The sequence below is a fragment of the Rana temporaria genome, chromosome 8 (assembly GCF_905171775.1).
Source record: "Rana temporaria chromosome 8, aRanTem1.1, whole genome shotgun sequence".
Classification (NCBI taxonomy): domain Eukaryota; kingdom Metazoa; phylum Chordata; class Amphibia; order Anura; family Ranidae; genus Rana; species Rana temporaria.
Window position 1 is genome coordinate 122,082,379 of NC_053496.1, and position 27,768 is coordinate 122,110,146.

General features: G+C 41.6%; 1 protein-coding gene across 19 annotated transcripts in view; it reads left to right on the plus strand.

The window, feature by feature from the left end:
• KCNMA1 (potassium calcium-activated channel subfamily M alpha 1) overlaps nucleotides 1-27,768 on the plus strand; it is an 856,444-nt gene that overhangs the window by 513,388 nt on the left and 315,288 nt on the right. For 13 of the 19 annotated variants that reach the window (XM_040320626.1, XM_040320627.1, XM_040320632.1 and 10 more), the window contains exons 15-17: nucleotides 21,944-22,053; nucleotides 23,489-23,557; nucleotides 25,858-25,869. In XM_040320626.1, coding sequence (XP_040176560.1) covers nucleotides 21,944-22,053; nucleotides 23,489-23,557; nucleotides 25,858-25,869 — 191 coding nt within the window. The remainder of the gene's footprint in view (nucleotides 1-21,943; nucleotides 22,054-23,488; nucleotides 23,558-25,857; nucleotides 25,870-27,768) is intronic. The other 6 variants (XM_040320628.1, XM_040320631.1, XM_040320642.1 and 3 more) reach the window with 1 other exon arrangement.

The window sequence follows — 27,768 nt, forward strand, 5'->3', positions numbered from 1 at the left end:
AACGTGATAAAAAGTGAAATACAGAACTTAAGGACCGACTTCGGCCATATGCTCTCCAGATTAGAAACAGTAGAGGAACAAATAGAGAAACAAGAGCAGGAATCAAATACACTAAAAACCCAGATGGATCAGATTCAACTGCAACAGAGACATATTCTCTACAAATTGGAGGATCAGGAAAACAGAAGCCGGAGACAAAACTTAAGGATAAGGTTCATACCGGAGAAGAGGGGCGAGGACCTCAGGACAATAACACAGATGATATTTAATCCACTACTGGAAAGAACAATAGACAACCCAATTAGGATCGAAAGGGTACATCGAGTGGGAAATTCGAAAAGAGTGACCACCGAGCGAACAAGAGATGTCATAATAAGGTTCGGATTCTTTGAAGACAAAGAAGCAATTTGGAAGAAGCTGAGGGGACAACCCCCGATAGAGTTCGAAGGGACGGAGCTGCAGATATTCACCGACGTGGCCCCAGAAACCCTGGCAAGGAGATGGTTGTTAAAACCACTCTTAAAACAGATGATAGACCTGAATATTAAGTACAACTGGGGTTTTCCTGCCTGCCTAATTGGAACAAAAGAGGGGAGATCTGCGACACTAAGATTCCCCGAAGACCTAAATGAATTCTGTAGGAAATTGGACATTCAGGTCCCAAGCCTACCAGGCTGGGGGTAGGAGGGAGGGTGGAGGTGGGAGGAGGAGGAGGGGAGAAAATGGAAACTCCCCCCCCATCCTCACATCCTCAGCCCTCTCTCTGGTTTCACCTCTTTTTTCCTTCTTTTTTCTCTTTCTGTGTTTTTTCCCTTGGGCTGGGTTTGGGATTCTCTTTTATGTCTCTCCTCTGAATTCGGGCTTGGTTCCCTCCCCCCCCCCTCCCGGCTGAAAAACCGGTGGGGGGGAGGTGGTCCCAGACCCCACCTGAAATGATCTGAACCATGATATGGAAGATGGTTCAGAGGTCTTTAATAGACCAGATAGGGGGGGAAGGAGGGGGGAGGGAGGGAAGGGGGGAGGGTTGGGTGGGCTGGGGGGAGGGGACGGGAAGGAGGGGGGAGAGTTGGGGGGGTTGGGGGGAGGGCCCCGTCTCACCCAGACACTCAGAAGAAAGTGTAACTAATAGAAAAGAAAATTGTAGACTCAGTTCTTGGGACATTGGAAGGAGATATTATAACCCACGAAGATGCCAGTAATAAAATGCCTCTCATACAATGTTAAAGGTTTAAATAGCCCTTCTAAGAGACATAAAGTGTTAAAGGAGTTAAAATACTATAGGACAGATATTGCTTTCCTACAAGAAACCCATCTTACTTTGGGATCTAATGTAAGAATATACTCACCTGACTTCCCCATCTGGTTTTATGGAGATACCATATCCAAGAGGGCTAGAGGAGTAGCAATCGGGCTAGCTAAAGGAACTAGATTCGTACCAACAGATAGACTAACAGATCCGGATGGGAGATTCCTCTTTTTGAGGGGGAAGTTGGAGGAGGAAGAGTATACCCTCGCAAACGTTTATGCGCCTAACACTTCCCCGCTGAAATATTTTTTGGGAATATTGGAGAAATTAAAAGATTTCGGTAGGGGAAAGATAATATTAGGAGGAGACCTAAATTTCGGCATGGATCCGAAAGTCGATAAGTCACATATAACATTAGAAACGCAGGGTACACAATTAAGAAAAGTTAAAGAGAGTCTACATAGAAGTCAGTTAGTAGACACATGGAGGATCTTCAATCCAAGCCAGCGAGACTACACCTTTTTTTCCCAGGTACATGGCAGCTACTCCCGAATCGACCACATCTTGGTTGAACATAGAATGCTGGAGGATGTGGTCGAGACGAGAATAGAACCCTTGACGATCTCTGACCACGCGCCCATTAGTATATCAATAAACATAGCATGCAATCATAGGTCCTACCAAAACTGGAGATTAAATGAAGATCTGCTGATGGAAGAGAAAAGTATAACTAGGGTTAAAAAAGAACTTGAAGAATATTTTAAGATAAATGAGACAGAAGAAATCTCGGCAGCAACCCTATGGGATGCCCACAAGGCAGTGATTAGAGGGATTTTGATTTCGGAAGGAGCAAGGAGAAAAAAGGAAGCGATTAGCAAAAAAATAAAACTAATAGACGAGATCTTTAACTTAGAGCAGAAACATAAGAAAGATGGAAAGCAACAAGACCTATACCTGCGCCTGGTCAATAAACGAAACGAACTTAAAGATCTCATAGATCAAGAAACAAGAAAGGAATTCAACTTAATAGCAAGGGAGAGATACAGATGGGGAAATAAAACGAGCAAACATCTGGCTCGGACGGTAAAAAAAAAAAAATCAAGGAACTATATTGACAAAATTAAAAATAATAAAGGGGAGGTACTACATACAACAAAAGATATCGCCGAAACATTTAGACTATATTACGAAAAACTATACTCAGTAAAACAAAAGAACTGGCAGAAAGGAGAGAAAGAAAAAAAGATTGAAACTTTTTTAAAAGAGGCAAAACTTCCAAAAATTAGTCAATTAGAGGCCGAGGAGATAGATAGACCAATCACGGAAAACGAAATTAAAAGAGCATTGACGAGCTCAGCCTCAGGCAAAAGCCCAGGCCCAGATGGCTTTACAATAATGTATTACAAAAAATGTAAAGAGATATTACTACCAAGGATATGCCAGTACTTTAATGGCCTAGGGAAAAAATACAAACTAAGTAAGGAGGCCTCTGAGGCAACTATCACTGTGATCCCAAAAGAAGGCAAGGACATTGAGAGCTGCTCGGGTTACCGACCGATATCCTTGCTTAATACGGACATAAAATTGTTCGCAAGGGTATTGGCCGGGAGAGTCAGGGAGGTAATGACTAAACTGGTACACCCAGATCAGACGGGTTTTGTTCAAGGGCGAGAGGGGAGAGACAACGGAGTAAGAACACTTTTGATAATCCGGAGACTGAGAGAAATGAGATCCCCAGGTTTACTCCTGTCGATAGACGCAGAGAAAGCGTTCGACAGGGTAGACTGGGGATTTATGCTAGCTACCCTAAAGGACATGGGGTTTGGCCAGGAGATGAGAAATTGGGTGGATACCCTATATCAGTCCCCTAGGGCCAAAATAAAAATAAACGGTAGCCTTTCGCAAGCATTCCAAATGAGAAATGGAACGAGGCAGGGTTGTCCCTTGTCACCACTACTGTTCGTGATTTCAATGGAACCATTTCTAGCTAAGGTCCGAAATTGCCAAAAAATAAAAGGGACTAAAATAGGAGCGGAGGAACATAAGCTCGCAGCCTTCGCGGACGATGTCCTCTTCTATCTAACTGATCCCAAAACATCAATCCCTAACCTATTAAATCTATGCAATGAATACGGGGAACTCTCTAACTTTAAATTAAATATCACTAAAACAGAGATCATGAGTATAAACATAAGAAAGACAGAAGAAAAACTCTTGAAAGAGAACTACCGCTTTGCTTGGGTAAGGAAACTGAAGTATCTAGGGATTCTACTAGCTAAATCAATTAAAAAAACCTATACGATAAACTTTATCCCATTGTTAAATGAAGTTAAGAAAGAAACAAAAAGGGTGGAAAACAGAGCAATATCGTGGATAGGACGAATCAATTACTGTAAAATGGTTATCATGCCCAAGATCTTATACAAATTTCAGATGATCCCTATAGCCCTACCAAGAACGCTGCTGTCAGCCCTCAACAAATTAATTATGAATTATATATGGAAAAATAGGAAACATAGGATATCACTTCAGACATTAAGACAACCAAAAAAAAAGGGAGGGCTTGCTGTTCCGGATGTTAGGAGATACTACGAGGCGGTTATGTTAACAAGAGTGGTGGAGTGGGCCAGAGTCAACACAGAAAAGAGGTGGGTAAGCTTAGAAAACGAAATAACACAGGTAAGGTTGGATAAGATTATATGGAACCCTCCCCAATTTAGGACACTAGATACTAATGCACATGAGATAACAAAAAATGCACTCAAAATATGGGATATAGTTTATAAAAAAACGGTGAAGGAATATAATTCACCCCTTTTAGCACTGAAAGATAACGATTACTTCGCACCGGGTAAGACACAAATAGGGGGGCACTGGATCAAAAAAGACACGGCACAATTAAGAGATATAATGAATGGGGATCACATTAAAACACTGCAGGAGTTAAAATTCAATAAAAATTTAATGGAAATTAATGAATGGAGGTATCAGCAGCTAAACCATTTCATTCAGGATCTCCCACATCCATTGAGATCAGAGGATCAGTTGTCGGAATTGGAAAAAATTTGTACGATAGAAAGAACCAAAGGAACCATTTCTACACTATACAAGATCCTACTGAAAATAGGAGAGCGGAGTATACCCCCTTTCATTGAAAAGTGGGAAAGGGAATTAGGCTCACAGAGAGATAAGGCCACAATAGAGAGAATGTTGACCCTGACACACTCCTCCGCGGTAGATAGCCGTACGGCTGAAATGAGCTTTAAATGTATCGCGGGGTGGTACATGACACCAGACAAATTAAAAAAATTTGACGAAGAGCAGACAGGGGAATGCTGGAGGGGTTGTGGATCACCAGGAAATATGGCTCACCTTTGGTGGGAATGCCCAAAGATAAAAAAGTACTGGGAAAACATACTGGGTTGTGTGGAAGAGATTACAATGAAAAAGATTAAGATAGACCCATGGGTGGTCCTATTCCATGGGGGAGATGAAGGCATAAAAAGGTATAGGGAAACACTTACACCGCATCTCTTAAACGCCGCCAAGAGATTAATCCCAAGGAGATGGCAAGATACAGAGTGCCCCCAAACCTGGGAATGGATCGATGCGGTCGAAGAAACATACAAAATGGAAGAACTGAAAGAAAGCTTAGAGGGAAATAACATACTACAAAGTATAAAATGGGATAACTGGAGGACCTTTAAGAGATCATGGAGTTACGCAGAAAAGTTAAGGGAAGAAGCCTAAAAGATTTTCTAGAAGAAATCAGAAAGAATTAGAGGTTTTTGAGCACGTCTAGGGTGAGACGGGGGGGGAGGGGGGGGGGAGGGGAAGGGGGGGTAAAAATTGAGAAGGATATACTTTGCGAGGTCTTCCTTAGTCTGTTATGCTTAAGCAGATAGTGGAAACATACCCGTATATATTTACACTTATATATATAAAAAAAAAAAAAAAAAAAAAAAGAAAGAAAACACATGTAGAAAAGCGACACTGATGATGCAAAACCAAATTAGAGATGCAATGGGCTGGCACGCAGATCATGAGCATTAAAAAAGCACTCTATGAGGTGGAGTCTGAAGTTAAAAAAAAAAAAAAAAAAAAAAAAAAAGAACACTTTCCGGGACCAAAGCCACTGTTTGAAGATTAAGGTAGTGAGTAGGTTGGTCAGGCTGGGCACTGAATTATTTCGGTCTCTGGATGCCCTAATTCACAGTTCCTGTTGTTTTGAAAGGGTTTAGGACTCAGCACTTGTGTTAAGTGCTGGGTGGAGTGTTGCATGCACGCTTGTTTTGCGGCTGTATAGAAGAAAGCATCATCATGCTGCTGCTCCTGTTTGCAAAGAGCCTGCTGCCCACCTACCATGATCTTGATCACCCCTGGCCATCCAACTTTCACCTGCTACCATCTGGTTTTCATGAGTTCCTGAGAATGTGTTTCTTACCCTGAATCTACTGTATATATTACCTTACCAACACAAAGTCGAACATGTCATTCTAGACTGCTAACTGTTCCACAAATGGTGGCAACATCTGCAGCTGGGAAACACATGATTCTCTACTTGGTGTCTTCTTTAGCTCTTTTGGGTGTGGTGTGATTGTGCCGTCTCCCCTTTTGGTTGTAGTTTTTACCACAGTTATGCAAAACTTTGATTCAAATCACTCAGTTATTTGTTGACTCTGCAAAGGCCACAAACTCTTGCACCCTTTCATATTAATTATTTTTCTGATTTGCATGCAACTTTAGTGGTTAAAGAGCTTTTCTGGCAGAGTTTCTGACACTCTAATCATTTACTGGTAAGCTTACCCCTTTATTAAGGCAGTGTACACCACTCTGAAACTAGAGGATTAACGTGTTGCTTCTACCAGTGCTGTTTCTACTCTTGGGTCGTTTAATATTTAAGTTGTAAAGACTTGCCTTTGCACCCACTTTTCCCCAAAAATTGCTATAGTTCGCAAACGAACACTACCTAAATGCTTTTTTGCATTGTACATGTTTGGTAAGGGTTTTGTGTAGAAGTGGTTTATTCTCTCTGTGGATCTAGCAGTGTTATCTCTTAAAAAAGGGCTTTTACCATTCTGGTAGAGGATGTAAGGGCAGAATGTGGCTAAGTGATTACCAATTCTGCCTAGTAGTCTTTGGGTCATCGGTTTGAATCCCAAACACTGCACTACCTGCATGAAGTTTACATGTTCTCCCTGTGCCTGAGTGGGTTTCCTCTGGGCACTCCGGTTTCCTCCCAGATTCCAAAGACATGTTTGTAGGTTAATTGCCTCCTGTTTAAATTGGCCCAAGTATATGTATGAATGTGAGTTAGAGACCTTAGCTTGCGACCTCCTTAGTGCTGTGTAATTTGACAGCTCTATGTAAGTACCCATACTAAATAAATCTGTCTTAAAGGGCCCAACTGATAATCCTTTTCTAGAGCTCTGTACTCTGTGGTGGGTCCTGCTTGTTATCTGATCCTAGCTGTAAGCTTACTTTGTCAAATTACGTCTGACTCGTCAAAACCCCTTAAGAGATCTAACTGCTCCTGAGGTTGATCCTTCACGTATAGAATGTATGGGGCAGATAGGGTCCATCTGTGATGATTTGAAATCTTTCATGTGTATTATGTCAATACATACAAGGTATGACAACTTAATTCCCAGAATGCCTGCAGTGTTACACTATGGTAGTAGGTCACACCAGTCATGCTCTTCTAGGTTGCAGACCAGTTGACTCAGTCTTTACAGATTGGTAGAATAAATTAAATTTCTTTATCGTACATCACAGGACACAGAGCTGCATAGTAATAACTATGTGGGTTATATATCCTACCTTCAGGTGCTGGACACTGGTGTAATCAATTAAACAGGAAGTTCCTTCCCTATATAACCCCTCCCATACTGGGAGTACCTCAGTTTTTTCATCAGTGTCTGAAGGTGTTGGTCACGAATGAACATGTGCTCTTAGGAGCTCCACTGGAGGGATCCATGCTGGATGTAAAAAGCCTCCATAAATCCAGATCCGTCCAAAGTGCTTCATAGCCAAAGTGGTCGGTACCCGGGCCTCGGTTGGAAGAACGAGGTTTGGCCTATAATGCTTCTCTTTGAGAGCTGGACTCTGGGCCCCAGTACTTTGGTCTATTCCACGGCTAAAAGTTTTCTGCTGCCAGGGTGCTATATAGGTCCAGGGGAGTGGTGTTCCTACCGATGGACCCCGGTCCCTGAAGGTCTTTGACAAAACCCACGGTGAGGGGTGAAGATTGGGCCTCTTGCTTAAGCAACACCCTACAGTGTGGAGAGGTAAGTGAAGGTACCTACGGGACTTGGTCCGACAGTAGGTCCTTCAGTTTTTTCGGGGTCTATGGGGTGGCCTGTATAATGCTGCTATGCATGGGCAACTTAAACCACTATGTCTTTGTAGACAGGATGGCTCTAGCACCCATATACCTCCCCGAACTGGTCCTAGTCCTCTCCTGTGGGGGCTATTGGGTCTTGCCTATAATGCAGGTGCGCCTGAGCAAAGAGAACACTATGTCTGTTAAGACAGTATGGCTGTAGTACCCATATGTCTCCCCTGGAGAGGGCTGGATGGCCATGAGTAGCTGCATGTCTTATCTGTTCTCCACTACTAAAGGCAGTAAGAAGGGCATGCCTGGTGTTTCACTTACCATGCTTTCCAGAACGGAAGCTCAAGGTTAGCTGATCTATGGTGCAGCTTACTTCCTCCGCTTCAGGCTCCGCTATGATGGGGGGGGTCCCTCGTAGTCCGGGTCCATGGCGCTCCTTGGGGGATCCCTCTCTCCCCCCGCTTTCACCATTCCCTACGCGCGCGCGTGCGCGAGGGGGGGGCGCGCTTTGTGGGCAGGAGGGGCGATGTGGCAGACGCAGGGCGGCCCCTTCGATAGGCCCAGACGACGTCAGAGCTCGGTAAAGCCAGGGGGACACAGTAGCCTGGGCACATAATACACCTTGTGGATGTTGGATACAGATTCATCTAAGACACCTACTCAGCACCTGGCTGTGCAGATTAGCAGGCATTATTTGCTAGACTAAGGATGCACCAGGGTTAAGTTCCTCTGTTTTTGGCTTAGGAGAAAGCTCACACAATGAGCGTTGAGCCCTGTCAGGTGTTGTAGCCTCCCCCAACAGTGAAGTCTCTCTGCATGTTTTGTTGCATTGCATCTATGGGTCTATAAGAGGTTAACTGTTATATTCACAGCCTCACAAGCAGAAAACAGGGTGTGTCCCTTTCCCTGCTCTAAATTCCCAAACCAGGGGATTGAAAGACCTGAGGATGAAGGTTCACTATCGGAGAACAATAGCAGGTGTTGGCCTAATGAGGGGAAATCTATCGGAAGCCCCACAGGCTCTGGTTGCAGATGCAGTCTTTTCAGAGATTCAAGCAGCATATAAATTCCCTCAGCCTAAACGGCCAAAGTCTCTGTCTCTATAAGGTCCTCATCCTGGTGTTGGCTTCAGGCTAACCGAATGCACAACGGGGGATGCACAGTTGCTGCTGTGCACATGGCTAATGTTGCAGGTTGGCGAAATCGCATATCTGCAGAGCATAACTGCCTCTTTACCAGTCCGCATGTTTGCATGGTATACATGAGTTTGGAATGTTCAATATGCATGTTGGGTAAAAACAGGTAACAAAGCATGTTTTATTGTTGATCACATAAATATACATGTTTGTTTTTTTTTGTTTGTATGATGTTACATGGTCACATAAGGGTGTTTAATCACAGCAAAGTGCCTAAAATCGCATAAAATGCTTAAGTGCATAAAGATGCGGGATCTCACATGGTTATTTGATAACTCGAGTCCGTGATTATCCAAGAATATTGGTTCACACGAAGAGGCTTGTTTCCACAGGATGCCTAAAATCGCATAAAGGTGCTCAAGGGCATAAAGATGCGGGATCACACATGGTTACCTGATAACTCGAGTCCTTGATTATCCAAGGATATCTGATCACACGGAGAGGCTTGTTTCCACAGGAATGCCTAAAATCGCATAAAAATGCTTAAGTGCATAAAGATGCGGGATCACACATGATTACTTGATAACCCGGGTCCTGGATTACCCAGGGATATTTGGTCACACAGAGATGCTTGTTTCCACAGGAATGCCTAAAATCGCATAAAGATGCTTAAGTGCATAAGGATGCAGGATCACACATGGTTACTTGATAACCCGAGTCCTTCATTACCCAAGGATATTTGGTCACACAGGGAGGCTTGTTTCCACAGGAATGCCTAAAATCGCATAAAGATGCGGGAGTGCATAGAGATGCGGGATCACACATGGTTACCTGATATGTATATTGGAAAATACTGCGCAGGTCTAAAGGAACGTGAATAGTGATGACACTATGATAATATTAAATGAAAAGAAAAAAAAAAAAAAAGAAATAATAAAAAAAAAAAAAGCTGCTGCAGCTCGTATGTCAGATAAACATAAAAGTACAAATAAAAAGGTAAAGCTGCGCTGCAAAATGAATCAACATAAACAATCAATTATGCTGTATGTGATGCACACAAAACACCAGTGCAATCTGAATAAAAGCAAGTGAAAAATATGTGCGGAAGTCCATATGAAGGATGTATCACAGAAAAATTCAAAAGTGACAAAGTTCTCCGAATGGGTGAAATTAGATGTCCAGATAATATCCTGTGAATCTGTATAGCAGATGACAGAATCCTCCACCACTTAAATTCTAACTGCTTACCAGAGCAAGAAATTAGTCAGGCTTGTAAACACATAAGCCAGTTTAAGAGATCCGGGATATGCTGTCACTCTCTCTCTATTTTCACCAATCTTCTACATCAGACTCATCTCTCTCCATAGATATGACCCAGAGGAAAAAAAACTAACATAGCGTGATATCGTTTTAAAAGATTTAATAGTAAAGGTATTGCACTTACATGTATGCAGATAAAAAAGTGTGTGTATCAATAATAGCCGGCCGGCTCTACTGTCCGCTCGTCCTTCCGGGTAGACAGCGTGGTACGAATCGTGGTGACGTCAGCACGCCGCTCCTCCCTACGCCGTTTCGTCACAACAATGACTTCTTCCAGGGGCACCTGATAACCTGAGTCTTTGATTACCCAAGGATATTGGGTCACACAGAGAGGCTTGTTTCCACAGGAATGCCTGAAATCGCATGAAGATGCTGGAATGCATAAAGATGCAGGATCACACAGGGTTATCTGATCACCTGAGTCCTGGATCACTCAGGCATGTTGGTCACACAGAGAGCCGCAGAAATGCTAAAAGTCGCATTAAAATGCTTAAGTGCATAAAGATGCTGGATCGCACAGGGGTGCTCGATCATACAAGAATCCTTGGTCACACAAGGGTACTTGTCTGCACAGGAGTGCTTAAAATGCATAGATGTTGGATCGCATGAAAATTGCTGAATCACATAAGGATGCATGTTTGCCTAAATTTTGAGTTACGAGGCATGATAATTAAGTTTTCCTTAATTATACATGATTCCTTGGCCTTACATAGGAATTCGGGTCTGCAGGGGTGCATGTTGTGCAATGCTGCATAACACGTTCATAGCGCATACTTGGTTGCAAGATGCTTATTCATAGCTCACATGCTATGCAGCATGCCCCCTTTTATGTTTTTTGCCGAAAACATATTTGCATGATCTCATATTTCCATGTACACACACTTCCATAGAGGCATGTGGCCTTTAAAAACTGGCCACATGCACATATGAGGAGCCATTTGCAGGTGTGTTTATTTACGAGGCTGCTAGGGCCCGCCTCTACCTAAGGGCCCAGGGTATAGCAGTAATGGCATACCGAAGCAAACTCCTGCTGACAGATCAGTCAGTAGCATGGTTGGGCCTTGGAGTCCAGCATGGTTATATATCTGGAACTCCTGGGTTAGGATCCCAGTCTAGTGGGAATATGCTGGCTTCATTCAGAGACAGTTCCCTATGCTCAGTTTTAATCAAGGCTGATATAGACATTGTTCGGTTGGCCTGGAACAAGTGGATCCTAACCTAGCATTATCCTAGGAGTCTGGTACCAGGGATATGCTGGAATTTAAGTTGAGGGTTTTTTGACTGAATGATTGACAGAAGGGAAGATCCTTCATACCCGTTACCTGGGAGCAGGTTGCTAGGGCTGGCCTTTAGGGATAGAATCCAGGCCTGGAAGAGACCACGGCACAGGGAAGGTGGTCATTCTCCAAGGGAGCTTTATCTGTCAGCCTTCTAGAGCTGCGGATGGAGCATCTGGCTTAAGGGCCTGAACGTTTAAGTTACAGGGTTGCTCTGTCTGAATACAATCTGACAGTGCCTCTCTGGTGGTTTTCTTTATTTACCAGGGAGGAGCTTGTGCCTTGCCTATTGACAATCTTCAATTTATGGAATACTAGATTGGCAGGCGATTCGCTAGAGCCATCTACAATTATGTCCGGGGGATTAGCCTCTACACCCCAACCTGTTTCTGACCAAATGTCACAGAAACGGTACCCTGTACATAGGGGGTATTGACGTCCAGGTTCAGCAAGAAATTGAACAACTTTGTGGCAAGGACAAAGGATCCACCCGCATGTGGAACAGATGTGTTAGTGATCCTGGGGGACCAGTCGTCGCTGGTTAGGTGTTTTCTCCCCCCAGGGCCTCAACTTTCGTGGCTTCCATGCTACATCAGAAGAACGGAAGCTGACCTAATTGCTCCGGCATAGCCCATGCGACCTGACTGTGCAGGCACAGCAGAAGTGATCGTATAGGAACTACGACTCCTTATGGCTTGTCCAGGCCTGCTTCGCAGGGTTACATCCTGTCTTGCATAAAGGGGTATTAATTGTCTGGCTGTTATAGCCCGCATTCTTGAGGATCAGGGTTTTCAGAATCAGCGGCAACTACCTTGATTCATACAGGAGAGCTGGCCTCCAGGACCAGATATCCTAGGATCTGGAAGGCCCATGTTCCTGGTGTGAAACCAAGGGGTGGCATCCTTGGTAGTATGTCTCAAGTAAGAATCTTGCCTTCCTACAGTGGTAAGGAGATGGAGCTAGCCTTAAGTTCCATCAATGATCCGATCTTGGCCTTGTCAATATTTTCAAGGGTCGCTTGTGTCACACTCTTGATCCGGGCCGTTGTACAAGGGGTGACGGATATAAGTCCGCCAGTTAGGTCGCCCTTAGGCTCAGAAGATTGGATCTAGGTGTGTCAATTTACAGGGTCAGCACCTTGGGCTGATGCGCCATACTCCCTTCATTCTTCTAAAGAGGGAATTGGTGTTCTTGATTGCGGTTGCATCTGCAAGAAAGTATTGGCAACTTTCTTTGTATAGAGCCATACTTAATTATTTGCACAAGAAGGGTGATGTTAAATCCTCACCCAACCTTAGTTACTAGAAGGATCTAGTGTTCTTTTGAATCCAATATATTCTTGCCTTCCTTTTTTTTCAAAACCTTGGTCCGCGGAAGGAAGGTTATTGTTTTTCTCTCAATAGAGATGAGAGCAGTTAACAATCTATCTGAAGGTTTTCAGATATAAAAAGCTGGCGTTTTTATGGTGCTGCCAGAAGACCCTAGATATGGGCAGGCAGTATTCAGATCAGCTATTAAGATGGTCTCTCTCTCTCCCTCTCGTTCGAGTAAGAAGGGTCAAGCCGTAGCTGAAGCAGCTACTCGGATACGGAAAACTGAGAGGTTTGCGCTGCCAGAAGGCCCCAGGAAAGGGCAGGCAACGTCTAATTCTACTTTTCAATGTTGATTCATCAGGTTATTATTCAGGCTTGTGGTTTAGAGAGTGGGATTCCCCCTGGCTTTTGTTGGGGGCTCCCTACCAACATAGTAATCGCTTTGCGCGATGCATTACCAAGCCTTTATAACTCAGATTTGCAGGGCCGCAACTTGGTCGTCTGTGCTTACGTTCACTAATTCCTATCGGGTGAACATAAGACGGCAGGACGACGGAGGTCCTGTGATGTACGATAAAGAAAATAGGATTTTTAATAACCGCTTACCTGTAAAATCCTTTTCTTGAAGTACATCATGTGACACAGAGCTCCCGCCCCTCTTGTTTGGGGATATTGGGACACTTATTGCTTTGCTACAAAAACTGAGGTACTACCAGTATGGGAGGGGTTATATAGGGAAGGAACTTCCTGTTTAATTGATTACACCAGTGTCCAGCACCTGAAGGTAGGATATATAACCCACATAGTTATTACTATGCAGCTCTGTGTCCCGTGATGTACTTCAAGAAAAGGATTTTACAGGTAAGCTGTTATTAAAAATCCTATTGTTTGTAGGTTGCTCTGTTGACAGAAAATGAGTGACAGGAATTTGGAGCAGCGGATTAACATCTAATTTTCTGTGAAAATTGGCAAAAGTGCAAGTGAAACTCAATTACAACATGCTGTATGGTGAACATTCCATGAAGAAATTGGGTGTTTATCAATGGCATATGTGGTTTAAGGAGGGCAGGAACAGATTTACAATGAGACATGAAATGGGCAGCCAAAAATGAAAAGGGCGGATGCAAATGTGGACAGAGTGTGAACCCTCATACGCTTAGATTGAAGATGAAGTGTGCGAATTATGACAGAAGAGTTGAACATGAATAGGAAAACAGTTTGGCAGATTCTAATGGGATTTGAGAATGCGAAAGGTTGAAGGTGACTTAAATATTGATAGGGTTTTACTGGTGATGAAACATGGTGTTCCCAGTATGATCAGGAAAAAAAATGCTAGAGCCTGCGGTCGAAAACAAACGTCACCTTGCACGAAGAAAGCACACATATCTTGTTCACAGTTCAAAACTATGCGTTTTTTTATTTGCTCACAAGGGGACATAGAACAGGATAGAATGGTCGAAGCACATTGTTACTTGGAAATTCTGAAAAGGTTACTGGAATATGACAAGTAGATTCTCCACAACAACACTGCCCCTGCACGTGGTGCGTTTAAGTGTTTGAGTTCCTGGCCCAGAAATTAATTCCAAAACTTGACCAACCACTTTATTTCCCTGACTTGGCATGCTGTAAAAAAGAGAGTTGATGACATTCCTGTAGTTCTCCCTGTGCCTCGGTGGGTTACCTCCAGGTCCACTTGTTTCCTCCCAATTTCCTAAGACAGGCTGGTAGGTTAATTGGCTCCTGTCTAAATTAGCCCTAGTATGTGTATGTAGTATGAATGCGAGTTGGAACCTTAGGTTGTAAGCTCCTTGAGGGAAGGACTGACTGTGTGTGTATGTACGTATAAAAATATATATACTGTGTATATATATATGTGTGTGTGTGTGTGTGTGTATATGTGTATATATATATATATATATATATATATATATATATATATAAAAATTAACGGTGCTTATATAAGTATCTGTCGTAGTAATATTAACCCTTTCATGACTACGCCTATGTCTGACATGTGTTGCTTGCCAGTTCAAAATCTGTATTTTTTGCTAGAAAATTACTTGAAATCCCCAAACATTTTATTTATTTATTTATATATATATATATATATATATATATATATATATATATATATATATATATATATATAATATATTTTAGCACAGAATCTAGAGAATAAAATGGCGATTGTTTTAATATTTTATGCCACACTGTATTTGCTTAGCGGTCTTTCAAATGCAATTTTTTAGGAAAAAAGACACACAAAAAAAAGACAAACCGTAAAGTTAGCCCAATTTGTTTGTATAATATCAAAGATGATGTTACGCCGAGTAAATAGATACTCAACATGTCATGCTTTGAAATTGCGCACACTCGTAGAATGGCGACAAACTACAGTAGCTAAAAATCACCATAGGTGACACTTTAAAAAAAAATCACGGTTACCAGGTTAGAGTTGCAGAGGAAGTCTAGAATTATTGCTCTCGCTCTGACGATCTTGGAAATAGCTCATGTCATTTGAACACTGCTTACATAGGCGGGGGCGACTTATGTGTGTGTTTTCTTTGCTGCGGGGACAGGGGAGCTTTAATTTTTATTTGTATTTTTCAAATTTATTTTATTTGTTTTGTTGCTTAAAAAAATAAATACAAATTGATTACCTGTATTGCTGTCACAAGGAATGTAAACATCCCTTGTAACAGTAATAGGTGGTGACAGGTACTCTTTATGGAGGGATCGGGGGTCTAAAAGACCCCAAATCCCTCCTTTACACTTTGAAGTATTCAGATCACCAACAATGGCGATTCTGAATACTTTCACTTTTTTTTAAAACCGATGCCATTGGAAGCCGAGTAAACCGGAAGTGACGTTGCTTGCGTGTTTTACAGAGAGAAGATTGGTACAAAGCCGTTTCCGGCTTTGTGCCAGTCTCTCTCTAGCCAGCAGAAGTGCAGTATCACGGACCAGGTCTCCTGGTGGGACGGGAGGCCCGGGAAGAGCGGCGGCAGGAGGGGGCATCCGCTCTCGCTCCTCCGGTATAACAGCCGAGCAGCTTTTAGCCGTATCGGTTGTTATTCCTAAATAGCCGACCGCCCGCTCTAAAAAACGGTACCGGGATGATGCCTGATGCTGCAGGCATCATCCCAGTATAACCCCTGAAACAGAGGCCGCATATCTGCTTACGCTCGGTGGGAAAGAGTTAATAATAATTCTTGACATCCAGCACACCGCAACAAAGATACTGCGCAGAGTCCTGGTAAATCAATTCCTGGAATGTTTCCAGCAGTGGCAATAGAAAAGTGCATCACTTCACAAAGGGACTACTTTGAAGTTTACAACAGCTGCTAGTGTATAGGTAAGCAAACTTTTCATTTCTGGGAATTAAGTTGTCACACCTTGTAGAGCTAGGGCATGGTTCTTGTAACTGTCAGCCTTACAATGCCTCATGGGATTTGTAGTTTTGCAACAGCTGGAGGGCCACCAGTTTGACACATGTGGCCTAAGGCATGTTGGACTGCGGAACCCTTGTGCAAATAGTGTTTGATCGTCATGACATTCAGGGACCTGCATCTTTTTGGACCAGTTTTTTATAACATCTATACAAATCCCCGATACCGGGGTATGGCGTATGGATGCATGTTGGAACATTCAAATGTTATTGTTGTAAATACTGGCATTTTTAACCAAAGCCACAGAAATTATTGAAAAATCACAATTCTATCATTAAGAACATATGTTTATTCATAAATATGAAAGTGAAGAGTGCAAGTGAAGGCCTAAAGATGCACTGCCGGCGCTAAGTGAATGCACAAGGTGATTGAAAGTGACTTGATATAAGAGCAAAATGTACCACTTGTAGAGTGAAACAAACACCAAAATGGGTGAGAGTGGTGTTTGGAATAGTAAAGCGGCTATTTTAATAAAACGGGGGTGAGCCGTTTTACAGTGTAAATACAATTATCTCTAAACGTGAACTGTAGTTCAAACAAAGATGAAAACAGCGCTAATGAGTAGATATGTCAACTCAGAATAGGGCACTGGTAGACCCAGATGGCACAAGAGGTGATCAGAACCTGAGTGTATGTGCACCAAAAAACAGCTCAAGTTAAAATTGCCTCAAAAAATGGCTAGTGTAACCCTCAAGGGGTGCAAACCTGCCACGGCAGAGAAAGGACTCTGCATATGCACCATCAGTTCCTCCAGATATTGTATGGGTGATAAACGTCTCAGCAAAATCACATGTAAGAGAAATCAACAAGCAGATAATAGTGCAGTGATGTCTTTAAAGTAATCGAATGACAGCAGGTAAATAAAAACCATTAGTGTATGCCCGTACAATATGTCACTGAAAATGAAGCAAAAAAGTAAACAGAAAGGGTTCACCGCTGTCACCGCTGATGTCAGACAACTCCTCGGGCCGCGCGCGCTCTGTGCAGTTGTTGCTGTATCTGGTGCTGGGCTGCGATAGGAGATCTGTGGAGCGCGGTGGAACGCAAGCTGCTTCCGTGTGTAGCGTCGTTGTAGCCACGCCCTGACGCGTTTCGTCACTTCCGACTTCAACAGAGGGCGTCACGCCCTCTGTTGAAGTCGGAAGTGACGAAACGCGTCAGGGCGTGGCTACAACGACGCTACACACGGAAGCAGCTTGCGTTCCACCGCGCTCCACAGATCTCCTATCGCAGCCCAGCACCAGATACAGCAACAACTGCACAGAGCGCGCGCGGCCCGAGGAGTTGTCTGACATCAGCGGTGACAGCGGTGAACCCTTTCTGTTTACTTTTTTGCTTCATTTTCAGTGACATATTGTACGGGCATACACTAATGGTTTTTATTTACCTGCTGTCATTTGATTACTTTAAAGACATCACTGCACTATTATCTGCTTGTTGATTTCTCTTACATGTGATTTTGCTGAGACGTTTATCACCCATACAATATCTGGAGGAACTGATGGTGCATATGCAGAGTCCTTTCTCTGCCGTGGCAGGTTTGCACCCCTTGAGGGTTACACTAGCCATTTTTTGAGGCAATTTTAACTTGAGCTGTTTTTTGGTGCACATACACTCAGGTTCTGATCACCTCTTGTGCCATCTGGGTCTACCAGTGCCCTATTCTGAGTTGACATATCTACTCATTAGCGCTGTTTTCATCTTTGTTTGAACTACAGTTCACGTTTAGAGATAATTGTATTTATTCATAAATATATTTTACTTTTACATGTACAAATTTGTTAAAAAACCCAAGAAAGAGGAATTTACAACAATGTGCATCAACTTTCTTGTGTATCCCATGCTAGTAGTCCTACATGTTTCGCCCTAAAGAGGGCTTCCTCAGGGACGCACGGACATAGAAAAAAAACTATAATAAATACAGAAAAATTTCATAAGTAAATGAAGGATTACGCCTCCTAACCAAGCATGAGTAAATAAACATAACATATATTACAGCAAATACTTGTTACAGAGAGAGAAAATAATTAAATAAATGGAAAGAATATATAAAGGATCACAGTTATATTGTCAATGATTGTATTGTTACTTAGAGAGGAATCAAAACAGTACCTCCAAGAAAATCACGAGTCCTCCTGTTGAGTAAGGCTATACCACTTCCCGTATGGCAGGATCCACTGTTGTGTCATAACAGACCAGCAGTGCATCACCATATGGCCCATATATGGCTGTGTCCAGCAATGATCATGATAGGAGAAACATATAGGGGAAAGGGAATAGCCGCTCCAGGTGGGAAGGAGGAGAAACATATAGTCTGAGCATCTATCACATGGTGTGAAAACCCACCAGTACATTCCCATTGTTCAACAAGTGACAAAAATGTGTATATAAATAAAAAGACATCATGGGGTTAACCCATAGTGTCCTGTTTATGTCCAAGTTGGTCAGTGACCTGTATAGAACATAAGGATAAAGAAAATACGAAAAGAAAAATGCTTTTAAAGGGTTACTGAGGGCCACTTACATGTGAATATATGAAATGCTTAAGACCTGTATCGCCGGGGAAGCCCAAGTGCACAGATGTAATGCATACACCTACAGGTGTGTATTACAGAGAGCCGCCAAAGATGTGACTGATCGTCAACCTGTAAACTGTGATATATAAGGAGTAAAGAAAGAGATAGGGGAGAAAAGATAAAAAATGAAAAATAAATGATAAATAGAAAAAGTGGGATATATATTGCTAAATTCACTTCAAAATACTGAAGAAATATTTGCTCAAAAGAGCATATGTTCAAAAATTATTATATACCTTAAAGAGTTCAGGCTTCGGAAAGGTGTGCTTTTCTCCGCAGACACCTTTTATAGATAAATATCTTCAAATTATCGAGGTGTATAGATGAGACAAGGGCACACCATGATCTATAATCAAAGCGATAATATATTGGGTGTGAGCCACATGGAGGCAGCTGGGAATACCCCCATTGGTTCTAATAGTATTTACCTTTACGGCGGCTGTATTACAGCTTGGCTTCCCTGGCAGGGCTCGTGCAGCTGGTATACGCTGAGGGAGCCCTTTATATTTCCCCTCAATGCGGTGGTGTGGCATTGGCGTGTGACGCATCTGGCGTCAAACACGTCTGTGGGCGCAAGAAAGTGACGTGGGAGATATGCGACTCCCATCCAAAAAAACACTGCATGCGCATTACACGCGTGTGACGTGTTGGAGCGTCACAGGAGGCGGTGAATGAGCGGAACGGAACTGCCCACTCCATAGGTAGGCTCTGAGCGCTCTGGATTGTCAACACAGGGAAACCACAGCACCTGTACCTCCGCTAAGTTTCAGCACTGTAGTAATACAGTGCTGGTGATTGCCCCTATGCGCCCACATTGGATACTCTAGGTTGCTGAACACAGGCATCTGGGTGATGGTATTAAAACAGGTGGTCGCCTTACTAAAAATGTGTCACACGGTGACATATGTAGTCACCAACTCATGAGAGCAGGTAATCTGGTGAACTCAGAAATACTGAGGATGGTATCTATAAAAAATGGAGGAAAGGAGGATACCAGATCATTGAAGAACTGTCTGATTGCATCCAATCTGTGAAACAATAACTTTTAAGTGTTGTATTACATAAAAAAGTTTTTTATAACATCATCAACCATGCTACTGCTTGGTTTTAGGAGCCTAAAAACAGACTCTAATGTCTCTTCTCTCGCTGTCTGTTAAATAACATCCTTTTTGTTTCTTCGCAAGTGTTCACATTTAAATCTGCCAAAACCTCAAACAAGTCGTCTTCTGCATTAAGGTGTGCCCCCCTGTCGAGGTAAATTTTTTTGGAAGCTTGGACAATTTTGCACCTCAAATACTTGTATGCAGGAGGCGGTTTTCCAGGGCTACACACTGGAGTTTTGCTCCATGCTCATCCCTCAGTTTATTGCCTCCAGCCTTTCTGTGTCACCACACAGATTAGCAGACCTCCATAAAGCTCTCTTGTGGATCAAGGTGTCATTGCCCCAGTTACTATGACAGAATTCTTCCAGGGGTTTTATGCAAACTTGTTCATTGTTCCCAAGCCCACAGAGGACACTCTATTTTTTTTTTTTTTAATGGAACCCACCAGGAGTGTCATAGCCAACTTTTCACCAGGGAGACTTTGTGGCTTTTGTGGACATTGAGGACACATACCTACGTGTCTATTTTTCCATCACATTATAATTTCCTAGGTTTTGTTGATGGGCCCCTACATTACCAGCTCATGGCCCAGCCCTTCATCCTCTCATCTACACCCCAGACATTTACCAAGGTGCTGGTCCTAGTACTAGCCCTGCTGCATTCTCTTGACATTTGCAATATGGGATACTTAGATGCCCTCTTTTTCATGGAACCGTTCGTGCGTGCTCTGGTGGACAATTTAAAGTTCAAGTGAGAGGTGGAAGTGATATGCTGGACTCAAATCTATAATCCTTCAAAATGGAATTATTAGCCTAATGGCTTGAGATCCCCCAGGATATTCCCCTCCCCCTTCCAAGACAAAGGGGTCACCAGAATGAGAAATCTGCATATAGGTGAACAAAAAGAATACCAGATATTTGTCTCAAAAATCCAAAAAGTCCTTTATTCTTGTTACATATAAATACAACAGGCAACAAATGTGTTTATTGGGTCTGGAACTGAATGTGGCTTATTCTGTACTTCATAAACCCTGGTTTGAACCCATTATAGACATTCCATTCTCTACAGTCACCCATAAAGTTGTGTTTCTTGTAGCCATAGCCTTGGCCAGATCATTGTCAGATCTGGTGGCCTTATGCTGCAAAGAACCATTTTTGGTTTTGTATAGGGATAGGGTGACGATGTTAAGGCCAAAACTTCTTTCCAAGGTAGTTTCTCCCTTTCATCTCAAGTAGGACATTTTTCTTCTGTGCCTCTCTACAGCTCCAGTTCACCAAAAGGAAATTTCCCTCCATTATCTAGATATTGTTTGGGCTATTTTTCAGCCAATACTCTTTTTAGGATGACTGATTCCTTTTTTGTAGTCCTGGATAGACCATGTACGGTGCACTGGTTTCTTATTCCATCAATGGTAGCTGGCTCAGCCAGACCATCCAAGGTTATGGTCTCAAGGATGGAGTTCCACTATTTCCTGTCAAAGCACACTCTACTCTAGATATAGAAGTGCTTATTGGGCTTTTGGTATCAATAAACGGTTTTCCAAATTCACAAGGCTGACACCCAGCCTTCTGCTCACACATTCTTTTAGTTCTACCAAGTGGCTGTTACAGCAACTCTTTAAGCTTCAGGCAGTCCTTCGTCCTTGATTGTTTTATTGGGCTTGCTTGGGAGGGCTTTTGGATGTCCCAAAGGTTAAAGATTTCCTATGCCTCCTAATGAATGAGGGACTCGGGTCCAACTCCTCTGCGTTTATGATTATGCCTTTGGCACTAATTTGCTAAAAACTCAGGTATGCTGGTAGGAGTGGTTATCCCGGGCTTTAAGACTTTTGTTTGCCAGTGCCCAGTCCTCTGGTACTTTGCAGTCCAGTCCAAAGGTTAGACTTGCGTGTCCCTCAATGCAGATAAAAAAAGGATTTTATAGTGGGTACAAAAATTCTGCTTTATTTGTTTGACAAAGTGTTGACAGATTTCCATTCAGCATAAATCTAATTGAATATTGATACCCATCTTTATAAATACAGGCATTGAATTGTGGATATTTCTGCTAAAAATAACCTTTTGAAAAGCAGATGGGGCACCAAATAATGTATAACTTTACCAAGCTTTGCCTTTATGTATTAAAGAATGTATACTTATCCGGAGTAGTTTATCTTTAAATGTTTAGCCAACTTGTGTTGCTTATGGCAGATTGAAGAGGATACATGGCAAAAATATTATCTGGAAGGTGTGTCCAACGAGATGTATACAGAATACCTATCGACTGCATTTGTGGGACTCTCCTTTCCCGTGGTGTGTGAGTAAGTACAAACATTTTCCTTGGGTACACAGAGGAAGGCACCTGTAGGCCATAATTAAGGTACCCTAAAACATCATTAGACGATATTTGGACATAACAGAGGTAGTTTAATGGCAGACAATATTGTACGAAGTAGTACTAAGATCCTCAAATTTTGCTGTGAATTTGCAGAATATTAGTGACAACCTGTCATGTGATAGCTAAATTAACACTGAGCTGTATATTATTATTATACACGATTTATTTAGCGCCAACAGTTTACGCAGCGCTTTGCATTGTAGAGGGGGGCCAGCACAATTGCAGTACAGTTCAATACAGAAGGGACAGGAAGGCCCTTCTTGTAGAGTTTACATTCTAAAGGGAGGCGTGGTGGTACACAAGGTAATAGACATGGGGATTGATTTGATGGGGGTGGCTCAGGGACAGTTGTTAGCTGGGTGTGGGAAAGGCTTCCCTGAATAAGAGAGTTTTCAGGGATCTCCTAAAGATGGACAGGTTGGGGGCTGATTGGACATACTGGGGCAGGGAGTTCCAGAGGATGGGAGATGATCTGGAGAAGTCCTGAAGGCGAGCATGGAAGGAGGTAACAAGGGAGCTAGAGAGCAGGAGGTCCTGGGAGGAGCGGAGGGGACAATTTGGGCAATATCTGCAGATGAGGTTGGTGATATAGCTGGGGGCGATGTTGTGGTTAGCATTTTGAATTTTGTAAGGTGGGGTACAAGAAGCCAGTGAAGGGATTGGCAGAGAGGAGCAGCAGTCACTGATCGGTTAGTGAGGTGTATTAGTCTAGCAGCAGCATTCATAATAGACTGAAGGGGAGCTGGCCTGCGTAAGGGTAGGTAATTAAGGATAGAGTTGCAGTAGTCAAGGCGGGAAATAATCAAGGAGTGAATAAGTTGCTTTGTGGTGTCTATTAGTCAGGAAGGGTCGAATTCTGGAGATGTTGCGGAGGTTAAGGCGGCAGGATTTAGCCAGTAATTGGCTGAAGGAGAGGTCAGAGTCCAGGATTACACCCAGCACCCTGGCATGTGTGGAGGGTCCAATGGTTTTGCTGGTGATCTTGATGATTGTAAAGACTTGGGGGGGGGGGGGGGCGGAAGGAGGAAATATTGCAAGCTCAGTTTTAGAAAGATTGAGAAAGTGGTGTGACATCCATACTGATATGTCATTCAGTAAGTTTGGAGAGTGGAGAGAGAGATCTGGGTGTCGTCGGAGTAGAGGTGGTATTGAAAGCTATGGTAGGTTATCAACTCTGTAAATGACTCTGTATAATGATCTTATCTAATCGTATGTGTGCACATTGCCCCACTGCACATTTTGCAGATCCTTTCTAGAATTAATGCGCAAAGTCTGTTATGAGCAAAGCATTGATCTGATAGTATGGATGTTAGTATCTTTATTTTTCCATTATTCTACTGTTTTCTTGAACATTTCAGGTTGTGCTTTGTAAAGCTGAAGTTGCTGATGATAGCTATAGAGTACAAATCTGAAAAAGGGGAAAGCAGGTAAGTCATGACTTGTGAGATGCCTGACAGAATTTTTCTATACCATTCTTTTTTTCTTTCAGTTTTTCAGGTCCATACAATTTGTTAAACAGGGGCATTTAAAACGTTTCCTTGTTGTCTTCTCACTAGAAATGGTATTTTACAGTTTTATGTCAACATCCATTTAAAACACGGATCCTTTAGTAGAGATAGCACCTGCTTTTCCATTTGTTGGTCCCTTAGGCTATGTCCAGTTACATTGATAAAGTTTATAATTATAGAACTATAATCAAGAGCAATATTAAAAGTGTGTTTTTTTTTCCTATGTTTTTACCTTCTTCTCGAAACATCATTTTTTAAATTGTATACATAAAAACAAAATGCATATATGTGACTGCATACTGAATTCAAATTCAGCAACGAGATATTTTACATAAAGATGACATCATAGTACCAATAAAAAATCTAAAATTGTGTCTTGTGTTACATGATTTTGCTCATGTGACATTGCTTCCACAAGTACATCTTAAGCCCTCATGCTCTAATCCTGCTTAACCACCTCACCCCACTTTTTTCCATAACCATAATCAAATACAAAGCCAATCAGCCAAAAGTCCCTGATTTGCTAATAATTGATTTTGCTGTTATGTTATAACTAACTTTCCCCCATCCTTATGTTTTGACCCTTTGTTAATTTCCTACCTCACTTTTATGTTTATTACTGTTTATTTAATTATTTGTCTAAACCTAACACTGAGCTGTTTTTCTGCTTTTTCAAGAACCATGTGCACACATACCTCTCCAATGCTCATTCCTGTGCAAAGTAAAATAAATTACCTATCGGATTGTTAAATTGATTGGATATTATTTACAATAACTTGTAATATATTGAACTATTCGGATCTGCACTTTATGATTTATGTGCTTAGTTTGCAGATATTGCCTCATGAACTAATGTTATGCTCGCATTTAAATAAACTACAATGCAGCTGTTTTTTTCCTCAGTCTTTTAAGTGATTGAGACATTTGGTCTGAGGTGGTGTTTTTCAAATTTAAAGATCATTACTGCATATTAATTGTAATTATTTTTGGCAGAAACATTGCAGTCAACCACTACACAGCAGATATTTTGCATTACAGTATAGTCTGATGGCATACGGTGCTCATACATTGAATCAAATTGTTGCACACACTAGGAGGTAATACAGACTAGCCTGACACCCAGATGAGACATATTCTGATGAAGCATGGAATAAAACAAAAAAAATAATGCATCAATTGGCTTTGGCCTGACAAAAGTTTATTTATTTTTGCTGGTTAGTTGTGATATTGTGGCCAACTCCCTTGTTTTTTGTGTGACAATAAGGTAATTCTACTCCGTTTACAGTATAAAGGGGAAACCCCTAAACAAGCACTGTTAAGTGTATGTGTAAATTGCTTGAAAGTGATTTTCCTGGGGTCTGATGATAGGCTTACAGATCTTAGTGACAAGTAAAAAATACATTTTAATGCTTCCCCGAATGGTTTTACACTATGTGGTGTATTTGGTCTTCTATCTTCCGATATATGTTGCTGTGAACTGGAGGTGACATCTATCATTGGGTTAGGTTGCGATATCCCCTAAAGGCATACGCCATAGTTGGTTAAACCAAATGTTACATGACTTTTTTGAAGAGGGGGTCAAATTTTTGCTGTAAGACTCTTGGTGTGGCACTCAGTGGAGAGAAACACATGTGGTGTCTGTTTGTTTGCCGAAGAGGTTCATCATATCCACATATTTTTTGCACAAGTGGGATATTTAGAGAAAAATGTGCATGTGGAGTGTAGACTTTGATTTATAGTTATAAGAATATTATCACATTTTGTTTATGCACTTTTGATTTGTTTAACTTTCATTTTGTTAGTGCAACCCTTCTCACTTTGTGTGAACATTATAACCATTGTTATCTAATGGTAGCTTAGCAGCTTTTTGTTTCAACTGTTAGCGCAGTTTCATATTGTAAACAAGTAAAATAGTAGTTCTGCTTTGCGATGTATAATACAGTGAGTTTGTCTAATTGTGTTACAAAATATGCATAATGATAAACATATTACAGTGTACATAATATGTAAATGAAAATACAGGGAAGTGAAATGGAGAGGTATGAAGCAGTGATTTTCTGCACACAGATTTTGTTTATAATATTTGTCTTTTTTTTTCAGTTCTGTTTTCATAAATTTTATGTATTATTTATGGGGGGCTGGGGATGTCTTGGTGTCCATGAATTTCTTATCAAGGTATTTGATTGGAAATCTATATTTTTTTTTCTTGTTGTTTGCAGAAGCAGAAAGCGGTATGGCTTTCCACATTAACTGTGCCTAACCCTCCTTCACCAAACTTCACCCTAACCTCTCCTCCTCACCTATGGACTCATAATCAGGAGCTCCCTCTGAAGATTAACACACACAAAAAACCTCTGGCTGTCTCTTATTTCCTCATCTGTGCACATACGCATACATACACGATACATATGTACATATATAAGATCCATATATATGGCTATACATATGTATATTTATATATATATGTATATATATATATATATATATATATATATATATATATATATACATACATTTGGATATATATTTATATACACCTGTGGATTTGGAAGATACATAATGTAGTCAGAATATAAACTGAATATTTTTATATATTAAATCTGATCTCGGTATAAAAGGTTATTTATTGGTATATATGCACTTCACAGAGCCACTGACTTTTACCAAATGCAACATTGTGTGACTCATCCAATCAGATTTTATGTCAATACAGATGTTGCCCATTCTGCCTGATGATCTCTCAGATGCATTTGTGTATATAGATATATACTGATATATGTGCATGGATACCATACATATAGTTTTCAGCATATGTATATGGAAGCGTTTACATGCACCTATATGTGTATGTGTTTGTATATAAATCTGTACACCTTTATATGTATTGTGCACTGTTGCTGTACAAGAATACATATGCTCATCCACCAAGGTGAAACTAAAAAGACTTAACTAAGTGTACTTATCTGTCGACGCTCAGCGTATTAGTACCCTCCCGCTGTCGCTCTAACTTCTTTGCAGGAATCTTGTTAATCCCGTCACTGCCAGCAGGCTAGAATCCCACTGGTCACTGGCATCTATGGGGTTAATCAGTGGTCAAATGGAAATTTGTAATTTCAGGTCTTTGTTCTTCAGATGGCACTGTCTGTGGCAATGCTTCATGTCTGTCCGTGTCATGGTGTATGTCTTTCCCACTGTTTCCCATCTATCCCAGTGTCTCAGCCTTCAGCAAAAGTTGCCATTGATACATTTCAGTTTGTACATTTTCACTTCCATTTCTTGGATTACCTTAGCCAACATATGTTTCTAAACCTTACCCTAATAACAAAACCCCCCTTGTCCTTTAGGAAAACATTAAAATGATGTTCGTTATGAATGCAGCATATCAAGATATTAAACATATTTTGTTCTGGGAAGCAATAACATGTCTTATGTTCCAGCAGCCCAAATATGGCCCCCAAATTTGAATGTGTTTGTTCTGAACATAACTTTATCCTGAATTTAATTATATGTTACCCTGTCATCCCATATATATTATAAATATCATAAAATCCATAAATGCAGCAGTAGTGATATTATATTTTTCTACTGCAAATAATATTAGAAGGTTGTGTCCAAGTGGGCATTTGTCGTGTGGTAGTAATGGACTAAATAGGAACAGAGATTGCGGTGATATAACTTTCCATTATTCATTTATTAAAATGCAAGGGTGAATATATAAACCAAAAAAATTTAGACGGACCTTGCACTAAAGTGCAAGGTGTGTTTATTACACACAGACCAACACCACCTATCTAACAATGGCACATGATACCTGTAAAAAAAATATATATATATTTAGGGAAAAGTTAGAAACCATGATCACTTTTAACCTGGCTTCTGCACTAATGGGATATGATGTCACAGTTCTTCTGTGAGATATTGGGAATGCTGCATCTCCAACACCTCAGAAGATATGGGATTCTCAGTGTTACCAGGTTCCCCAGGTTCGTGCTGGAGAGACCATGGCATCACACTCTCTAGTGTGAAAGTCAGATTTAAGGTAATTGTTTTCTAACTTTTCTTCACATGTGTTTTCTTCAAGTAATATGCAGTGTTTTTTATAAGGTGGGGGGGGGGGGGGCTGTATGTAA